This window comes from Solanum lycopersicum, chromosome 10 (assembly GCF_036512215.1).
Source record: "Solanum lycopersicum chromosome 10, SLM_r2.1".
Taxonomy (NCBI): domain Eukaryota; kingdom Viridiplantae; phylum Streptophyta; class Magnoliopsida; order Solanales; family Solanaceae; genus Solanum; species Solanum lycopersicum.
The window spans coordinates 3,313,381-3,333,422 of record NC_090809.1 but is presented as its reverse complement, the minus strand read 5'-3'; the positions used below and the strand labels follow the sequence as shown (position 1 = coordinate 3,333,422).

Sequence of the window (20,042 nt, the reverse complement as noted above, 5' to 3'; positions counted from 1 at the left end):
AGAGAAGGTAGAATATACGTAGATCTTATGTTTACGTGACTAATCAATGAAAATATTTTTGTTGCTATTTTGCCAAACAATTATACTGCACTTACTCTTGAACATTTTCGAGAAATTTGCACTTCTTAGTTCTTGAAATGTTTATAAATATTGAATTTTGATCTTTTGTGATAAATTTTTGGTTAAGCATATATAACTTTCAATCAATAAACATGGATCTTCACAAATTACTAAATTAATTATTTGATCGTTTTATTAATTATATATTATGTTAAATTTGTACCCTTTTTTATATTTAAGGATAATATAATTTTAAAAATAATCAAAATGTAACAAGTTTCATATATGGAAGGAAAAGACACATTTTGATTAGTTCAAGCATTAATTTGCTTAATGAAATGATTAGCCCAAAGTTTTTGCCCAAAGATCATAGAGGTGATGTTCCATCTCGCGTCGAAAATCCGTTATTTTATTTTATGTGACATTTTTCCAATTATTATTATGACCTAAATTTAAGAAAAATCAAGTAGTCTATTGTTTTCTTTTTATTTGTGCTCTTTATGTATATTCTATTTTTTTTTTAAAAAAAAAAATGACACATTTTTATGATTGAAAACTTTTAGAACTTTCGGTACAAAAATGTATGGTGTATTCAAAATCACAATTTCTAAACCTCCTTTTTTCAAAACTGTGTGTCCAATCAAACGCCGATGTGTAAAATGTAACGGTGAGAATATAAACAAGCCAATTCTCTATTAGTGTTAACACTTCTTTTTTCGGAACCCCAAGAAAATCCGCAACCGCTATAACCTCTGCCACAGCCTCTGCCCTTCGGGTGAGCACACTTTGTGTGCACTAGGTAAATCCCCCACTATGTAATACCCTGCAAACTGCACTAGGCGAGCCTTATGAGACAGACTCAACTCAGAAGGCAATGAGGGGGGATAGATCCCGAGTTATCCGTGTGGATAACCACCCTCCAGACCAACTGAACCATCCCGAAGGACTATTAGTGTTAACACTAATATTATGCTTGTGAAGATAATATGGGCTGTTTCTAACTAGGATGAGACTCCTAGGCCTATCCAATGCTTCAAAATGTGCCATTTCTTTTTCCCCTTTTAAGACAACAAGCAGTAAAATAAACATGGAAATTCCCATAACACATGAACATTTATATGATTATTTATGATTAGAGCCGAGAGCCTATCAAAAACAGTCATTCTACTCCATGAAAGTATGAGTAAGATCTACATACATCCTACTCTTTCCGGACTCAAGGATTTCACTGAGTATGTATATGTTAATGTAATTGATGAACGTAGTCATTTGCTACATCAACTCTACTGCACATGATGCCAAGAACTCTATTACATTGTTACAAAAGAACCAATAGTCGTTATCGATAAGAAACATCACATAGTAACACTGAAAGAATTAACAAAGAATAGAGGGGAGGACTATCACTGCATCTATTCGGACTTGTTTGCTTTTGTAGACAACTTTCTCTTCATTCTGCTGAAAGGTCCAACTGTTCGATCCATTATGTACATGTAGATTACCTGGCTCCAAGATTTGTAAGCATCTAAGTTTTCATAATATTCTGGTGCAATCTCCTTCACCTTGTAGAGCTTGCTTCCGGGAATTCTGGGAAAATCATGGTGCTCATTGTGGTATCCTACACTCCATGTCATGAGGTTAAGGGGTCCGTAATAGGAGTATGTCTCTTGCTCAGGCTTGAAGACATAATGCTCAGAGATGAAGTGACCAGCCATTGGATGCATCCCGCCCCCAACAAACGTGGATAGGATAAGATAAGCTAGCGACTTCCAGCCCCAGAAGTAAACCATAGCTCCATCAAGGGATAGCTGGATAGTAAAGTTAATGAACTCCCACAGACCAGGTGGTTTAGGTTTTAGAAAAAGAGGCCTGAATGCATAAAAGAAAAGTTGGAGAATGACCCATATAGACTTTGCAAGAACATTTTTCACTACATGGGCTTCAGTTTGGCTCGGGATGTCCATATCAATTCCATCAACTCCTTGGAAGCGATGGTGCTCAAGGTGATACTTTTGGAAGGTTACAGACATGGGTACACCAACGGGAAGGTTGGCAAAAATTCCAAGCCAACGGTTGTAGGTTGGAGTAGAGAAAGCAAGGTTGTGACTTAGTTCATGAATGGCCAGGAAGAGATTATGGTTCAGAAAAGAGCCAAAGAAGTATGCGACTATCAATATCTTCAACCACGTTGCATCATGGAGGAAGGTAGCTGTCCAAAGCTGAAGCAAAACAACTCCTGATATCTGCATGGTTAATATATTAAAAAAGTACACAGTGAGCACTCAGTCTAAATGAAACTAGTAGCACCAATCAGTTCCTCATATTCTAGACAGATTCAATAACTAGTGTTCTGCAATAAAACGCACAGTTCTCCACCAACGAATCTAGATGTCTAATTGCATACACATGAATGATTAAAAGGCTATGACATGACCAAGCCAAAGGTACATGACTTCTCTGTTGTCACCATCGATTTACCTGCCTAAGTATATAATCATATAACATTATCGATCAAAATATTAGACTTTGTAGACAAGGGATTTGATCATACAATTGAATAAACAGGGGGGGAAGAAAGGAGAGGGGCTCGAGTAATAAATCGAAGACCATATGCTGATTTGATTTACAATTTCTAATCAAATCTCTTGGGAGAAATTTCAAAGTATATGACTAGTCCCATGTTCCATATTGTTAAGGTCAATTCTTTCACCATCCATTTCATCAACAATCAAAACATATAAAATTACAAAGCATTAATCTATTGTAAAACTATGAAAATGACACCATAAACTCAAGGAAAACGAGAAAGATAAGGCACCAAATCATGTGAATCTCATTACTGAGTTTTCGTCTCACCAAAATCACGTAACGAGAAATCAGAGAAGAGTTTAACCAAAACCACTCAACCCTGATAACCACAACATTCTTCTTCTTTTTCAGGAAAAGCGAAAAGGAGAGGATACACTGAATCACCTTTACAGAAAATTAAAGAATGTTTCATATGTTTCTTTAGCTTATTTATTTTTGATTTCCCATCTAGTGTTCAGTAACTGCATTAGAACCCAACTAGATCCAGATTCGCCCCCGGAAATCTACAATGCGGGATGAAACATTCCTAACAAAGATGACTCCATACCCGAGGCCTTAAGGCTCAACCACTACTATGTCTTTCACAATTGAATTAACCTGATTCAGCAAGCAAATTCCTTCAAAGAAAAAACTATAATGACTCCAAATCACATAGATTTACCCCTTAATCTTAAAAATAATACCCAATCCAAAGAAAAAGCTAAACCCCACAATTCCATTTAACAAATATCCTTGAAAACACAATGAAACATACACATACATTTCAAAAAGAAATAAAAAGCCATCAAATGAAAACCCAAATTTTACAGTGTATCTGGTTATCAAATTTGAACGTCAATCAAATAAAATACAAATTCAATCCCAACACCATAATCCCAAGATAACCAAATGACCCATCCAACATTATCCCAGGACTATAACCAAATGAGCCTCAAAGATTGAATTTTTAGCCCTACCCACCAAACATTATCCCAGATCTAAGATACCCAAAAAAGCAAAACGAATAAAAGATTTCAAATTTATACCTTGAGAAAAGCAAAAGGGTCAGGACCAAAAAGCTGTTTGATTTGAGGGTACTGAGAGAGGATCTGTCTTCTACGAGAAGCATGAGGTTCATCTGTATATGACCAAAAGAAATCATTAGCCATTCTTACACCTTCTTCTTCTTCTCTCTTTTCCCCTTCAAATCCCATTTCTGCTTTTTTCTGTTTTTTTCTCCCTCTCTCTCTCTGTCTCTTGTCTTTCTGTTTTTGTTTTGATGTTATCTTTATTTCTGTTCTTGTACAGCTTGAATAAGCTAAATTAGCGGGTTGGTTTTAGATTTAAATTAGAATATAAAAAAATAAAAATCATAATAATAATAGTTGAACTAAATAATTTTAAAAAAATGTGAGATCGGGTTTCCATCTAGGACGGTTGAAATCCCTCCACTCTAAATTATTAATTAAAAGTTTCGGGTTATAATCTCTGAGAGTGTCACTTTTGAATATGAGTCTTATAAACATGAATTCAGATTTAATCCAACTTTTTAATATAGACATCAGACATCTCTAGGTTTAGACAGAACCTTATGAAATACCTTCTATTTGATTAATTAAAGTCAGATACATCTCCGAATTGCCATATAATATATATAGTGTTTCTAACTCTTGTTCGGGGCTTGGAGCATGAGACTCTTAATAAAAATTTGAAAAAAATAATTAAAAAAAATGCCAAAACTTAATAATAATTCAAAGATATATTTCACTAATATTGCAAGATAAATCTTTCATTTTAATTGATCAAGTAAATAAATATTTTTAATACCATTAATAATTTGATAATGAAACTAATAAATCGACGTCTCTTTACCATATTCTCTCTAAACAAATACAAAAAACAAAGGAGGGTTACATCATGACAATTGGGAAGGACCCAGAAAAAAATGTCCACATGGACCATGTTGATTCTGTATAGTTTATTGCACAAATATTAGATATTGGAGCCGTGCTAGCACAGGTTCTAATAAATATATATTTTTTATTTTAATTTATGTAATATAAATTGAATTTAAAAAGATAATAAATATTTAGTATAATTTAATGATATTTAAATTATTAATTATTGTAATTTATAGTATTATTTATATATTTTTTTATATTTTTTAAAATTGTTTTTTAATAATAGTAATAATCAATTATATGATTTATAATATATTTTATGTAATTTTTAAATAATATATGATATTTTTCTATTTTAATTTGTAAGCTATTGATAGAACTTCTTGAGTCAGTCAGATGTTTTATATGTATTGTTTATTTTTAAGTTGTTTATGAATGTTGACATTCTTTGAATTGGAACAACACGCGGTGACTCAATTAAAAAAAGAATTTAGTTAAAAAAAAAAATTGGAACGGATAAAAAGGATTAAAGAGAAAAGGGAGTAGCCACCTAATCTATGAAACCTATATGATTTTAGGTAAGTGTTTAAATTATTTCAAAGGAAAGAAACTCTTCGAAATCCACAATTATGGTTCTTGACTGAGTTAATTTTTCAAATTAATAAGGAGAATAAAATAATGTACAAATATAATACACATACAATATACACAATAAAAATAAAATAATAATATCAGCCTAATATCGATATATACAAAATAATGAATTGAAAAATATAATTCGAAACTCTTTCGAATAGCTTCAAACAAGCAACTCTTGGATACCTGCAACACACTTAGTAAAAGTGTTAGTAATACATAAATATGAATAAACTCGTCTTATTAACATGGGAGGCTTAAGCGGGCCACGGGTTGGGATGGGTGACCGTTCCATAAAAAAAATGAACAATATTACTAAAAAGAGTATCGAATGTTGACGCCTATGAATACGACGTCAATTTATAAAAAAAGTTATTTTGTAAATCACACACTTCTGTCTGTGAATACTTAAAAAAATACATTTATGAATTACACTTTGGTGAATACTACTTAAAAAGATACACAATAGCCAACATAAGATTTAGCGGATAAAATATTGATCATTCCATCATTTCTTCCACAAAGCTCTAGCTGATTTAAAAGGTTTCCAACAACACAAGGCAGCCTAAATATTAACAAATCTAAATCTCTAAATATTACATGACTCGTTAATTAATATTTTATAACTCTGCTTCTACTTTCAACATCGATCACATTTGAATTAACATGTGATGTTATTTCCTTAAGGAGTTCATCTTCGCCTACAATTCACCATGCAAGAAATATTGCAAAATACTTTGATTTTTTATTTTTCAAAATATTTATTCATAAAATTTTTACAAATAAAACACAATAAAAAATATATATATAAATATTTAGGCCAAATTCATAAACAAATCCCTAAGCTTATTGGATTTTTCCCTTCAGGTACTTCAACTACGTCATTTTCCTTTTAAATCATTAAATCATCCATAATTTGTTCATTTTAGACTCTATTGGCTTATTTTATTCAGCTTTTTTTTAATTGTAAATGTCTTCAATTGTGTTAGTATTGTAATTATTTTGATTGATGGAATGAAGAGAAACTATGTGTTAATCATTTCTTTTATAATGTGTTCAAATACCTTGAAGTAAAATAAAATTACTCTCGAACATTTTCACAATAAATTAGACTAATGAGTTCTGCAACAACATATGTATTTCCTACCAATACACCTCACAAAATCTGATTACACCATCAGTCAACAGTGTTTAAAAAGAACAAATTATAGACTATTCAATGATTCAATAAGAAAATATCATAGTTGAGGTACTTAAGAGGAAAAATCCAACAAATTTAGGAATCTGTTTGTGTTTGACCAAATATTTAAAATATTAATAACCCACGGGCTAACCTCTGAGGCTCACGAGTTAAAAATTATTAGATCCACATTAAGTTCTCTCTATTTATAACCCCTTAATGAGATTCACTACTCCACTTATAAAACTGAGAAACCAAAGAGATAGTAATCTTAAGAAGCAACTGTTACATGCATGTGTATAAAACAGCATTATAAAGCTCTTTTTAGCTAAATCCAACTTAGCTTCTCAATCCCGAAAAGGGTCGGAGCTAGAGGCCAATATACGAGTTCATCTGAACTTAGTAGCTTTAGTCAAACCATGTGTTTGTATCAAGAGAAATGTGCTATGTATGTACATAAATTCGATGTTACCATCCTAGAATTTCAATAGAATGCATGAAAGTTCAAATCCTAGCTCCGCCTCTCTATATGCTCCAAATAATACAGGCTGGATTTCTTCTAATCACAAGGTAGTGGAAAAGGAACCACCACCTTCATGTCTAATCCAGCATCACCAAATCCAATGCCATAACCTCCATTTTCTAAATCTTGCATTTGAACAATTTCAACAAGACAACCAATAGGCTATTTCTGTTTTACCTTAGATGAGTATCATCATATGTGTCGAAAACATTATCCGGCATGATCAATGGTAACTTCTCTATATACATGAACAACCTTCTTAGATTCTCCTTCGTAATTGTTGTCATGTCGACTGCATCTTTGCTGTCCATATACACCCACAGATCCCCCGAGCTCACCCTTTTTAAGCTATCGCGGCAAAAGGGGCATGACTGTGACCTCGAACGCCTGCAGTGCATCAATGAAGATTTTGTTAATGTGCATTATAGGAAGATTAAATAATGGAAAGTATCTTAAGTGAGCAAGTGTGGTTACACAGACGAGCAAATAGTTCTAGTTTCAACACTTTTAAGCATCTGGTGTCAGAGGAATTGTAGAGTGCCTAGGTTCCTAGCACACTGTGTATACTACCAAATATTCAATGCAGGAAAAAGAAGTGTCACATATTATGACTGAAACACCAGTTTAGGAGGTGTATCCCTCTCGAAAGTTTATTGCAATACTGTTCCCTTTGCAATTCCCACTAGCAGTTCAATGAGTGGCCCTTCCCCAGACCAAAGGAGGAAAGAAACAATGGTCATGCTACAGAACTGAATCGGAACTCCAAAAAACAGTTCCGAGCAACATGTCGAAAGCAGTGAGCCTGAAGTCAGTCCAAATCTAAAACCAACAGTGATAGAGAATCAAGAAGTGCTTCAGCATTGGATCACGCAGAGGAAAGATTCTTCTTATATACCTCTTAATTTGCATAAAAACTCTAATTTCATGTAGAACAGCTCAAAGAAATGGAGTGACATTGTATTACTCATTGCCTGATTGACAGTTAAGGATAAATGTAAGTAAATAGTATTAGTCTACCATTGAAATAAATCTACATCAATTATTATTTCAGATTAGTCCTACCACCCATAGTATTTGCTTATATTTTGTTCGCCTCTCAGTAACATTTTCATCATCAAATCACAACTATATAACAAAGTTCAACACCTTAAAGAAAGGATCAAAAAAATCCATGGACTCTGTGCATGTGATAGCTTTAGTCTATGTACAAGATATGTAGCAGCATAGTTGTGCCACATGTGATTTTCACCCATCAGATGTTTCCAATTTACTGGGGGGTGAGGGGGAGACAACCGAAGCAATAAAGAAATAATCTTAGCCAACAAAATAAGCATAAGTATTTCCCTGTGCAATTGACTCACTCCCCATATGATTATTTGGTCAGTAAAACGCCAACATGTCCTCTTTATCCAGGAAAACTCTATTTCTATTTCTCTTTGTTGGTTTGGGGGATTTAGGCGATAGTTAAGGATCTTGTCACTAGTTTCATGAACTGAACAGGATGATATCTAATTTTTTACTTACTAGCAGCTTATTCAATTAATGTATCAAAATGTGCATATGAAACATACCATTCACGATAGCATTTCAAGCACATTATATGATTGCAGTTGGGAAGGATAATTTTGCTGTTCACCTCCATGCAAATTCCACATTCATCTTCCCTTTCAATGTCCAGATCATAAGCTTTTCTGAAATCCTCACTATCTCGTCTCTTGTATCTCTCCTGGCAAACTGCGTTTTGTTTTTTGTCATCCGAGTCTGTGACACCTCTTTCAAGTTGAACTAAAGAGGGATAAATAACAGCTGGACAAGGAAGATTGATGTCTATAAGCAACAGGTATCTAACTTACATGATTTATCAGAAGTATTTATGTCATTAGATCAACAGAAGAAAAATGCAAAAACTCACCATAGAACTCCCTAATGCTTGCTTTCCTTTCATGAGTTGACATGGTTGTGGTGCCATCGACATGTACCTGTAGCAAGGTAATACTCAATTGAATACCCGAGAAGAGAAGAATTTGGCATTTGAAGGGGAAAAAAAGGAATGTGGTGATGCATGAATTAGATCAAACACAAACCTTGTAAATAAGAATTCTCAACAAACCAAGGGCACCAGCAAGATGGCAATCAGTCCATTGCACTAAGAAAAGGAAGATGTGTGCTGCAGGACTGTATGACATTCGCATCTGTAAGCAAGCACCATCATACTCCCCCGAAAAGTCAGATGCACTGCATTCCAAACATCGCCATCAGATGAAAAAAGACCAAGCAAGAGGGAAGAGGTAAACACCACGTTACAAGGTCAGGAGAAACATTCACCACAAACAGAGAATGATCGTCGCCAAATCAAATCACCAATAGCAACAAAACATTTCCTAAATGATCTTTATTAAGGTAATGCCATCAATAAAAGGTGGGTACTGGTCTATTTTGACACCGAAAGGTATGCCATGTGTCGATGCTAAGCTAATATTTCATTCTAGTGATGCCACCAAGAGCCTTGCTTCTACCAAGTCAGCCTTAGCAGATGTCGGCACTAATTTGCTGGTATATCCTCCCCACCCCCCACCCCCCAGGGAAGGAGATGGCTTATTGAGGCATGGAGTAAAACATCCTAGGCTGATGGGTTACTTAAGGCACCTGTACTTATCAGCAGGACAGACTGATGGATTACTCGAGGTGCATGCAAGCTAGCTCAAGACACCAGTTCTATACTAGAAAAAGTATAAAAGAGAAAACCAAATGATTACCAGAAAACCACTAGTGGAGTGAAAAATGACCTATAAAATAACCAACCATTTACTCTCTTGGTACAACTTTTCAAGAGAGTTCTCAAATAATGTGAAGCCTTACCAAATAAAGTTCCATAATAAGAATATTAGAACTGCACACACTTTACAAGATAAGTATCAATTATCACAAAAAATGTTGCCTTTATCTCAGATTGAAGCAATCAAAGAAGTGAACATCAAACTAACACTGATAACACAATGAAAACCAAAAAAAAAAAAGAAGAAGGGGAAAATATCTACTTTCTGCCACTATTCACTTACCAACTTCAAAAATCCCATTTTGGTAGGCTAAAAACAGTCTCACAATCAAACAAACTCAATTAACCACCTCCCCCAAAAAAAGATCCTGACTTTATTGTTTGCAGCATACCAAAGGACAGAAATATCAAAATACAGAACAAAAGATCAAAACTTAACAAAACCCCATATCAGTAAAAGATATTACTGAACCAAAATTGCAGAGAAAAAAACAAAACCAGAAAAGAAAAAACCAAAAGATAACTCAAACAGGATAGAAACCAGAAAAAACTCAAAAGGGGTGAAAAAAATTTATACTATGATTCTAAAACAGCATAAGATTTTCAGATATCAATACACGTAAAGAAAAGTTGACTTACAGTGTATTGGCATGTTGAATATCAGCTTCAAGAACTTTTATAGAATCTTTAAATGATTTTCTCATTGGCCCTCCTAAACCTCCTGTATACATATCCCTTTTCCCTCAATTTCCTCCTTCAAAACACCACACAACCCCAAACTAATTCCCCCTTCAAACACCCAAAAACTCCAAAATTAATTCCTCAGAACCATAAAATCATCACAATAACTGATCCTCAACACCCTTTTCTTCTCTTGTTTTTCACCTTTTTCCTCAAATCTCTCCCCTTTCTACACTAAAACACCCCAAAAAATTCTCAAAACCAAAGAATCATCATCAGTATCACTAATTCTCAACACCCTTTTCTTCTCTTTTTCAGAAAAAAAAAGAAACAGAATTTTTTTTTCGAATTTGTGAGTGAAAAACTAAACTTTGGTGCTGTAATAGTCCTCCGTTCTTGTATAAAAAAAAAGAAGAGAAAAGGAGTTGTAGTTATCAGTGGGACACGTGGCGTAGAGTTTATACATACACGAGTGATTTTGTAATTAAATAAATACAACTACTTTTTCACCATTTGAATTTCTTTTTAATGAATTTAGATATAAAATATTTTTCCATTAAAATATTAAAATTTATTATTGTTTTATTTTTGAATTTTTGAAAAGTTAAAATTGATATATTACTAAAATATGATTAGATTTCATTAATTTGATATTTTAAATAAAAAAAATTAAAAAATTATACAAAAAGTATTAGAAATTATTTTTTGCACGTCAATATGATGAAAAATGCATGTAAAATGTTAACTAAATTTTTTATAAATTTTTAACTCTAATAATGAAAATTATAACTATTAAAAATAAGTATATTTGAAAAAATTTCGCAAGTGTTTATTATTGTGTTCTGATTTTTTTATCATATTTAAATTGTTATTTTTATCGAAGGAAAGTTAAAATATTAGCATAAAATATTTTTAGTTCTCTTGTATATTTGGTTTTTCTATTTAATTTTCTTTTATATTTGGTTTTTTTATTTTATTTAAAGAAAGATTTTAGAATTTTATAAATTAAAGATCTCTTTATATATATATATATATAACAATATTTATCTTTTTAATATTAGTTTTATAATTTCCATAACATCTTTGATTCTTTTGAATTTGAATCTAATAGATATTGAAGAAATATAATTGATTTTCTTATAATTGTTATAATTTATTGAGAAAAAAATAATATGGGTGATATAAAATAAAAAGAGAACTAAATAGTAGTATACCATTTAGGGTAGACTATGAATAGTTTATTTTAACCTAAATTTGAAGGCTAATTCGATAGTTTGATTATTTAGTCAATTAAACATAAATTGTACTTAAATAATATTTACACGTGTTTTTTAGTATTTTTCGCATATTGCATAAAGATGTTATTGAGATTTTATTTCTTCGATCTGTATTAATAGTGAATTTAAAATTTTCTTTACAAGATTGAAAATATAAAAAAAAATACACAAACAAATTGAAGATGATTCCATATCTAAAATAATAAAAATTAATTATATAAATAATAATTTACCATTTAGAAAATTTAAATAAACCCTCTCGATTTTACGCGACTTTGACTTTATTTCGATATAATATGGATTTATTACAGAAATAAACCCTCTCGAATTCGTGATCCACACACTAATGACTTCTTTTCTTTTCATGGTTAAAAATATACTGAATTTTATTTTAATTATTTATTCCTTTATATTTATTTGTTCCAATTTGATTCGACAGATAGAGTATAAGAAAGTAAAAAAAAAAAAAATTAATTGCATGATTGTAAATAAAGATGTATCAAATATAGCAAAAGTGTTTTTTTAATTTTGTGACTTTAATAATGACATGTAATTTTTTCTTTTAAAAAAAAATAAACTAAAAAAGAAAAGATAAACAAACGAATTGAAATGTAGCTAATATTTGTTTTCTTTTTGTAATACTTAACTATCATTGTATGTGATCTAAAATAATTCGATATTGACTATATTATGTATGTGTTAATGCATAAATGGTGATAATTTAAACATAAAAAAGAAATGCTTAGTGACAGAGTTTAGTTACGAAAAAGGAACACGAAATAGTTAGAATCTAAAATTCACAAAAAAAACGTAGTTTAAGTGTATTTTTAACCGTCATTTCTTCTTTTTATTTGTTATATCAATTCCAACATCCTTTTGTTTCCTCTTTAATTTAAAAAAAGAAATAAAAATATGCTTTGAACTATTCATAAAAGCTCTTTTTCAATCATATTTCATTTTATATTCTACTAAAAGGAATTGCTTTCACCATTAGTTAACTAGCTCAAGAAAGTTGCTTCCAAACAAGAAAAATAGAACAAATTTTATCCTTAAACTATTTGAATCGGAGCATAATTCATTAATCGCCTCAAATTTATTCAAATCAATCATTACGTAAAATATCATGTCATCATTTTTATTCCTCTTCTTTAATCGTTGACTTTAATATCAATTATTAAACCAGAATAACTTTTAAATAATTTTACACCATACAATCTATTTTGAATTAATCCCTTATGATTTATCAAAAGCTCTTCGTCTCATTAAGAAAACCACTTAAATATTTTTAAAAATCTAATATTTTGAATAATGTATATTCAATTTACTAAAACGGGTATTTTGGTTTAGGTTGTAATCCAACTATTAGATAATGTATCCAGCTAATGACAATTTAATTAATTTATTGCACAAATAAGATTATCTTAGATAAACCTCGTTGACTTTTCAAATGAAAAGCAAGATAACGATTAGATTAAACAAAATATATCGTAGGAAGAAATATTAATTTAGTATAATTATTTTTAAAATCTGGAATGTCAAACATCACTGTCTGACATTAATGATTGAATCCTTACCAAATTTTAATCAATTATTATTATTATTATTATTTTCTGTCTCCAATTATTTATCATAATTTTTAAAAATTAACGTATAAAAATTTTAAATTCTAACTTGTAATTGTATACTAAAAATTTGAAAAAGTATACTCTACTTATTTTCTTACACCAACTAAAGATAACTATAACTTATCTTCTAGTGAAAAAGAAATAATCTGTTCGAGTATGTTCATATGGTTTTTAATTGCCTAAACTCAAAATGGTTAGGGTGGGATTTATGGATCAGATAATCTTAAATTCATTCATATTGTTTGAAAAAAAAGACAAATATATTTTTGAACTATTGCAAATAGTATGTAAATATCGTCCGTCATATTTTTAAGATATTGGTATACTTGCCGTGCAAAAACTAGAGCATGTATACCTTTTACACTAATGGACATACACGTGTCATAATCTTATCCATCGATCTGACATTTATCGACGAATGAGATTGTGCCGCGTGTCCCTATTTAGTCTTCCGTTAGAGTGAAGGGCATATATGCTCTAGTTTATGGACGGCAGGGATATCAATGTCCCAAAAGTATGACAGAGGATATCTGCATACTATTTACGATAGTTCAGGATTATATTTGTCCTTTTCCTCATATTGTTTAATGAATCAGATGAATTATTTTGGCGGTATTTTATACCTAGCATGACTAAATTCAATTTCGTACCGAAAAATCTCACATTCAAGGGGAAAATGCTCTCTAACAAAGACAATACTAAAAGGAACTCAAATCCGAGAGCTCTGATCGAAGATGAAGGAGTAGTTATCACTCCACCACAAACCTGATTCATTTATTGATTGCATAACCATGATTCATGAAATTGATATTTTGTAACTTCCACTAACAAAAATAATCAATAAACAAAATGATCATTGAAGCAACAAAGATCAATAAGTTCCAAAACTAACTACAACTCCTTCACTCACCACCAAAAAAGCAAAAGAAAAAGGGCTCCCGTTTGTGCAAAATTTGCAATTTGAATGAATTTTTACACAATTCTGTGTTGTATAACATGTTATTGCTTCACTGAATTCTCCTTTATCTGGTTATCATCCTCGCGTTTGCGAGGCTTCTGAAAACTTTGAGGATTCCTTTAAACGTTACATAGCCAATCAAAGTGTTATCCTCATGCATAACCCATACAGAACTTGTGCGATGTGCAAGTGCTTGAATCATCACAGCCACCAATGAACTGTTTGGATAACAAGTGATAGCCTCTGCCCTTCTAGCCGAAGAATATCGTCCTGAGCCATTATTTCTACAAACCCCCAATTCATCATCAGAAGAACAACTGAGAGAAGCTGAACATGATGATGACGACGTAGATAAAGACAACTCTTCATCCATTAGTTCCAATAACGCACTAAGCTTTTTCTCTTGTAATATCACTTTCACGAGATCAACCAAGTCGTCTGGAGGACCACCACAGTCGATGTATGCCAATAGATCACTAGCTGAAAGTGTCATGACTGCTGCTGCTGCAGTTTCATCACAATAGGAAAGAGTGGAAGGGGAGATTTCACCGATTAATCTGTTGAGATCATCAACAACTGCTACTGAAGTTTGCTCAACATGTGCAAGAGTAAGGGAATCTAAAGCAGACATTGCAGGTTCGTGGTAACAAATAGTCATCACATTACAATCTATGACGTTGAGCGACTCAATTGAAGAAGTGGTGATAGGAGAGAAGACACCAATAAAGTTCAGAAGGAAGCGGACAACATCTTCTTGCGTAAGCCAACAATATTCAACTCCATTACGATGTTTGCAACGCAGGGAGGATGATTTACTCTGTGTTTTCCTTGGCTTCCCGCCTATGTAATCTTGGATTGGTATAACCAGATTCTGAGTGCCTTCAAGAATGTAATCTATTGCCTGCAGCAAGCTGAACAAAATAACAAAGATACCGGAAGACAATCAATAACATGAAACAACAAATGTAAACAGAATAGCAAAGCTTCATTTAAACTAGGAATGCAGACATACCAAACATATATACACAGGGCGGAGCAGAGCTAGGTGGGGGTTCATGGGTTCGGACGAATCCAATAGTTTTTCCGTAAATCCTATATGTTAAAGAATGAAAAAAGTCCTACATCGGTGGTTAATGAGATGGGTGGCTCCTTATAAGGCTTGGGCAATCCTCCTCCCTTTGAGTTAGCTTTTGGGGTGTGAGTTAGGCCTAAGACCTAATTTCACATGGTATCAGAGCAAGGGCCCGTCTAGCCCGATGTTGGGGTCCCCAAAATCAAAATTGCCCACGCACCAGATACTAAGCACTGGGCGTGAGGTGGGGTGTTAAAGAATGACAAAAGTCTCATATCGGTGGTTAATGAGATGGGTGACCTCCTTATAAGGCTTGGACAATCCTCCTTCCTTTGAACTAGCTTTTGGAGTGAGAGTTAGGTCTAATACCTAATTTCACACTATATTTGTACTAGAAAATAAAGTAAGTGTGCACCCGTACGAACTGATTGACAACTCAATAGAAAGGATTAAGGAACGAGAAAAAAATTTAGAACCCCTAAACTCCTAATATTGATCCCGCCTCTGTTAACATACATCCTTGATACTAGACCTAGTGAACAAGTAAAACTATAGATTCATAGAAACCACACACAATTTTGTGGCTAATGAGGAAAAGTTGGATGAAATGGGGCCGGAATATGATGAAACAAGGAAAATGTAGCACCTCTTCATCCCATTGAAATACAATTCATTGTTAAGTAAGGTTATGGACTTACGTTTTCGTCTAAATCATATTTATGTATGCTATGTTGAAACTTAAGATAAGAGTATTATGTTAAATTTTTTGTTTTGAATTTATAACTTATTTAGTTTCATTTGTTTTAGTAATATTATTGAGTAAAGACTTCACATTGCAAGTCATTTAGTATTTTTTATCTAGACTTGATAAATTATCTTTTTGTCAAACTTACGAAAAGAATGACCTAATTTGACTTGGAACGGAGTTTAAGAAAAGAAATAAGATTTTTTAATCTTGTGGTTCTAAATAAAAGTTATGTCATATGTATTAAAATTGTTTTTAATCTTGTGGTCTTAAACATGTCACGTGGAAAGTTAAAAGTTAAATTGTTGTCAAAAAATGAAAGAGGTCATTCTTTTTTAGTATAAGAAAGTGGTATATTCTTTTTGAAACAGATGAAATAATAATTTATGATATTTTATTAATAATACTAATCATTTTATCAAACATGCATTTCATGATGTTTGTAGAAATCTTATACTTTTAGTATTTACGATTAATTCAACTGAAATATACTAATTTGAAAAATATAAAATGAATTATTTTTTCATAATATTACTATACTAATTAAGAATATATGTTTAGTAATTAATATACTTTCAAAAGACAATATATATCATAAATATTTAATTTAATCTCATTTTTATAAAATTTCTTATTTACTCTATCTAGTATAAATTTTAAATAATTATTTTTTAAAAAAAAATTATTATAATTTTACGATTGTAATTGTGCATCTAACATAATTACACTATAACAAACATGCCTTATCGTCATTAGCTTACTGGATGGGGCATAGTTGGGCCAGTCACACTACGACCAAGATATTTGTGTTTTATTCCTAATAATTTCATACATCTTTTGATGAAAAATCAAAGGAAATACACTTTTGTTCTATTTTCAATAGTTTAAAGATCATTTTTAGTTTATTTTCATACATTAAACTAGTTTTTTATCATAAATTTTGAAAATAATTTTTGTAATATTATCTTTAAAGACCTGTTTGGAAATTAGAGTTGGTGTAATTTGTGCAATTACACTATTTTGCCTTGTTTGGGAAGACATGTAATTATTTGGTCAGTTAATAATTGATATAATTGGTAGAGTGTAGCTATTTTTTAATTTTTTAATTTTCTATTTTAATTTTTTTAATTATTATTTTTAAAAATTGAAAAAGTTTATTTTATTTTATATTATTATATTTCTTTTTCTTCTTATTCTCAACCTTTCTTATGTGATTTTATGTAATTTTTTTGTATTATCTATTTATTTATGCTATGCTTATTTCCTCATTAAATTAATTTTATTAGTATTTTAATTTTTAAATTAAAATAAAATTTATTGTTAAGTAAAGTTACAGACTTATGTTTTCTTTGTTAAGAAAAAATAAAAATAAATCATATTTATTGCTATGTTGAAATTTGTTATAAGAGTATTATATTAAATTTTTTGTTTTGAATTTATAACTTATGTTATATTTTCAGTTCATTTGTTTTAGTAATATTGAATTTACATTACATGTCGTTTTTTAATTATACTTGATAGATTATATTTTATCAAACATTTAATCATTTATGACATTCTAATTATATATTATTCTTTTTATCAAACATGCATTTCACGATTTTAATAGAAATTCCATACTTTTACGATCAATTTAATTGAAATATTTTAATTTGAAAAAATATAAATCAATTATTTTTTCATAATATTAGTTAAAAAAATATGCCTATTAATTAATATATTTTAAAAAAATAATATATATCTTAAATATTTAATTTAATGTCATTTATAAAGTTTCTTATTTGTCTAGTATAGATTTTAAATAATTAATTTTTGTTTTTAAAATTTATTATAGTTTATGATTACAATCGTGCATCCAAAGAGAACATGTGTAATTACATTGTGACATTCAAACAGGTTGTGTGTAATCACAATTTAATCCCAACCAAACAGGACAGTATAATTAGTAGACAATGTAATTACTATGCTGGTAATTAATTACACCAATTTTAATTACCAAATAATTTTCCAAACATACCCTAAATATCTATTTGATCTAATTAAATTTTATCCAAAATCCGATCTTTGAAGATTTTCAAGCTAGCGTTTGCCATAAATTTTCAAATATTCTTGGCAAATATTATTTGAGTGAAAATTTGGGTGAAATTTCACCATGTGTTTGGCCATAGAATTTGGGAAATATATTTCGCCTTTTTAGAAAAATATGATTTATACCCATAAGTTTTAAAAACTATTAAAACTAACTATAAGTTGATATTACAAGTCAATTGGATGTTCGTTACAATAATAACAAATAGTTTCTATCACACTAGAGCAATGTGGTAATTTGGAGCGAGTGCAACAAGTATCATTCCATACATTGTGAAGTAGACGAAGCACATGATTTTATTACCTTGAGTTAATTTTTCATCATTTTCATCAAAAATCATATCATTATTAATATTCACTAAATATTTCATCACTATTTTGGTGTTCACATAAAATAATTATGTAATACAATACAAACAACTACTATAGAGGGTGTTTTTGTAAAAGATAAAAATTTGAGGTAAAATTTTGAATTTTTAAAAGATCTCAAATAATGAGATTTGGCCCAAATACTAGAAAAAACTTGTATTTGGAAATTTGGAATATTTGTCAAATAATGACAAATTGTATGGACAAACATTATTTGCCAAATTTTTCCCAAATATTATTTGGAAAATCTATGGCCAAACGGGCCCCAAGTTTCATAAAGCATGATCAAAGTTGTTTTTGGGAGTTCCACTCATAAAAGTTCAATTGTCTTCCAGATAAAATATATGTCCAAACACATCTCGTAATTCAAATTTTCAACTTTCAAATCTATGATCATATGGGAGCTAAAATACCAAACAGGTATCCAAATTTAAAAGAGAAAAATAATTCATATTTATATGTCATCAATTTAGATTTTACATTTCTTAAGAAAATTGTATATTTATTTATTATTTTCTTAAAATCAAGTTTTCACCAAATAAATACAAACTAATTATTTTTTATTAATTAAATTGACCAATTAATACAAATTAATCATTTAATTTTTTTATGTAGGTCAAATTCATATCTTCAAAACTTACCACTCTCGAACATAATATAAAAAGAATAATGTCAACGAAAATACTTCTTTCATCTATTTTTAATTGTCACGTTGCCAATTATAAAAATTGATCAATTTTTAAAATAAAATTAGATCATATTAGTTTGATATTTTAAACAAAAAAATTAAAAACTATACAAAACCACTATATGTAGCAATATGATAGAAAAAAATACATGATTTTACGAAAGAAAAATATCACAAGTAAAAATGTACGAAGAAATATTAAAGACCATCTATTTTTAACTAGGACGACTTGTAAATAAAAACGAGAGAGTATTCGGTAGTCACTAACCTTGAATTTGGCGCCAAATGCCTCACAATTAAATTTCCTTTGGGCAAAATCTGTGAAACGGATGTCTCCAAAGCCTTTGAAGGATTCTCCGAATTCTCATTTTTACAGAGAAAGCAAATTACATCAAACATACAAATCTTCCCAACACATTCACATTCACCTTCCAGAACATTCTTCGAATGGTCACAGCTCCACACGCTCACATGAGGCTCGTTTGATTTATTCAACAGAGCTAACGCCTCCGAAACGGTGGCTGCCGCTGACAATGGCTTCAATGTCGGCTTCCCTACGCACAGATCTGACACATTCCGGTTAAGAAATGTAGGAAATGCCATGTATTTGAGAAAATTACACGGATTTTTGAAATTTTGGATAGTATTGGAAGAAGATGAAGAAGAAAAGTTATAAGTTGACGGCGGACCGGTAACGGGAAGTTTGATAGAAGTAGACGGCGGACCGATAATGGGAGGTTTTTTCCGTGACCGCCGTACACGGAAGAGATCCGGTGGTGCTTTTTTGGAAATGAGGATTATGAAGAAGGTAAAAATATCTGATATTTATATGCTGATTAATTACTGGTAAACTATTGATTAGTGGTGATCCTTTTTTATTCTTAACATGGTCCAC

The 20,042-nt window shown here is 30.8% G+C and overlaps 3 protein-coding genes across 3 annotated transcripts; all 3 read right to left on the bottom strand.

The window, feature by feature from the left end:
• Positions 1 to 1,297: 1,297 nt before the first annotated feature.
• LOC543709 (uncharacterized) lies at positions 1,298 to 3,864 on the bottom strand. The gene is made up of 2 exons (NM_001247747.1): positions 3,675 to 3,864; positions 1,298 to 2,303 (listed from the first exon to the last, which is right to left on the bottom strand). The coding sequence occupies exons 1-2, from the start codon at positions 3,840 to 3,842 to the stop codon at positions 1,473 to 1,475; spliced, it is 999 nt and encodes a 332-aa protein (NP_001234676.1). The 5' UTR covers positions 3,843 to 3,864; the 3' UTR covers positions 1,298 to 1,472.
• A 2,728-nt stretch (positions 3,865 to 6,592) lies between these two features.
• Positions 6,593 to 10,727, bottom strand: LOC101248144 (E3 ubiquitin-protein ligase AIRP2-like). Its single transcript, XM_004248065.5, has 5 exons — positions 10,284 to 10,727; positions 8,953 to 9,103; positions 8,781 to 8,847; positions 8,440 to 8,674; positions 6,593 to 7,255 (listed from the first exon to the last, which is right to left on the bottom strand). The coding sequence occupies exons 1-5, from the start codon at positions 10,373 to 10,375 to the stop codon at positions 7,042 to 7,044; spliced, it is 759 nt and encodes a 252-aa protein (XP_004248113.1). The 5' UTR covers positions 10,376 to 10,727; the 3' UTR covers positions 6,593 to 7,041.
• A 3,223-nt stretch (positions 10,728 to 13,950) lies between these two features.
• On the bottom strand, positions 13,951 to 19,937 carry LOC101248427 (CBS domain-containing protein CBSX5-like). The gene is made up of 2 exons (XM_004248066.5): positions 19,416 to 19,937; positions 13,951 to 15,096 (listed from the first exon to the last, which is right to left on the bottom strand). The coding sequence occupies exons 1-2, from the start codon at positions 19,748 to 19,750 to the stop codon at positions 14,250 to 14,252; spliced, it is 1,182 nt and encodes a 393-aa protein (XP_004248114.1). The 5' UTR covers positions 19,751 to 19,937; the 3' UTR covers positions 13,951 to 14,249.
• Positions 19,938 to 20,042: the final 105 nt, after the last annotated feature.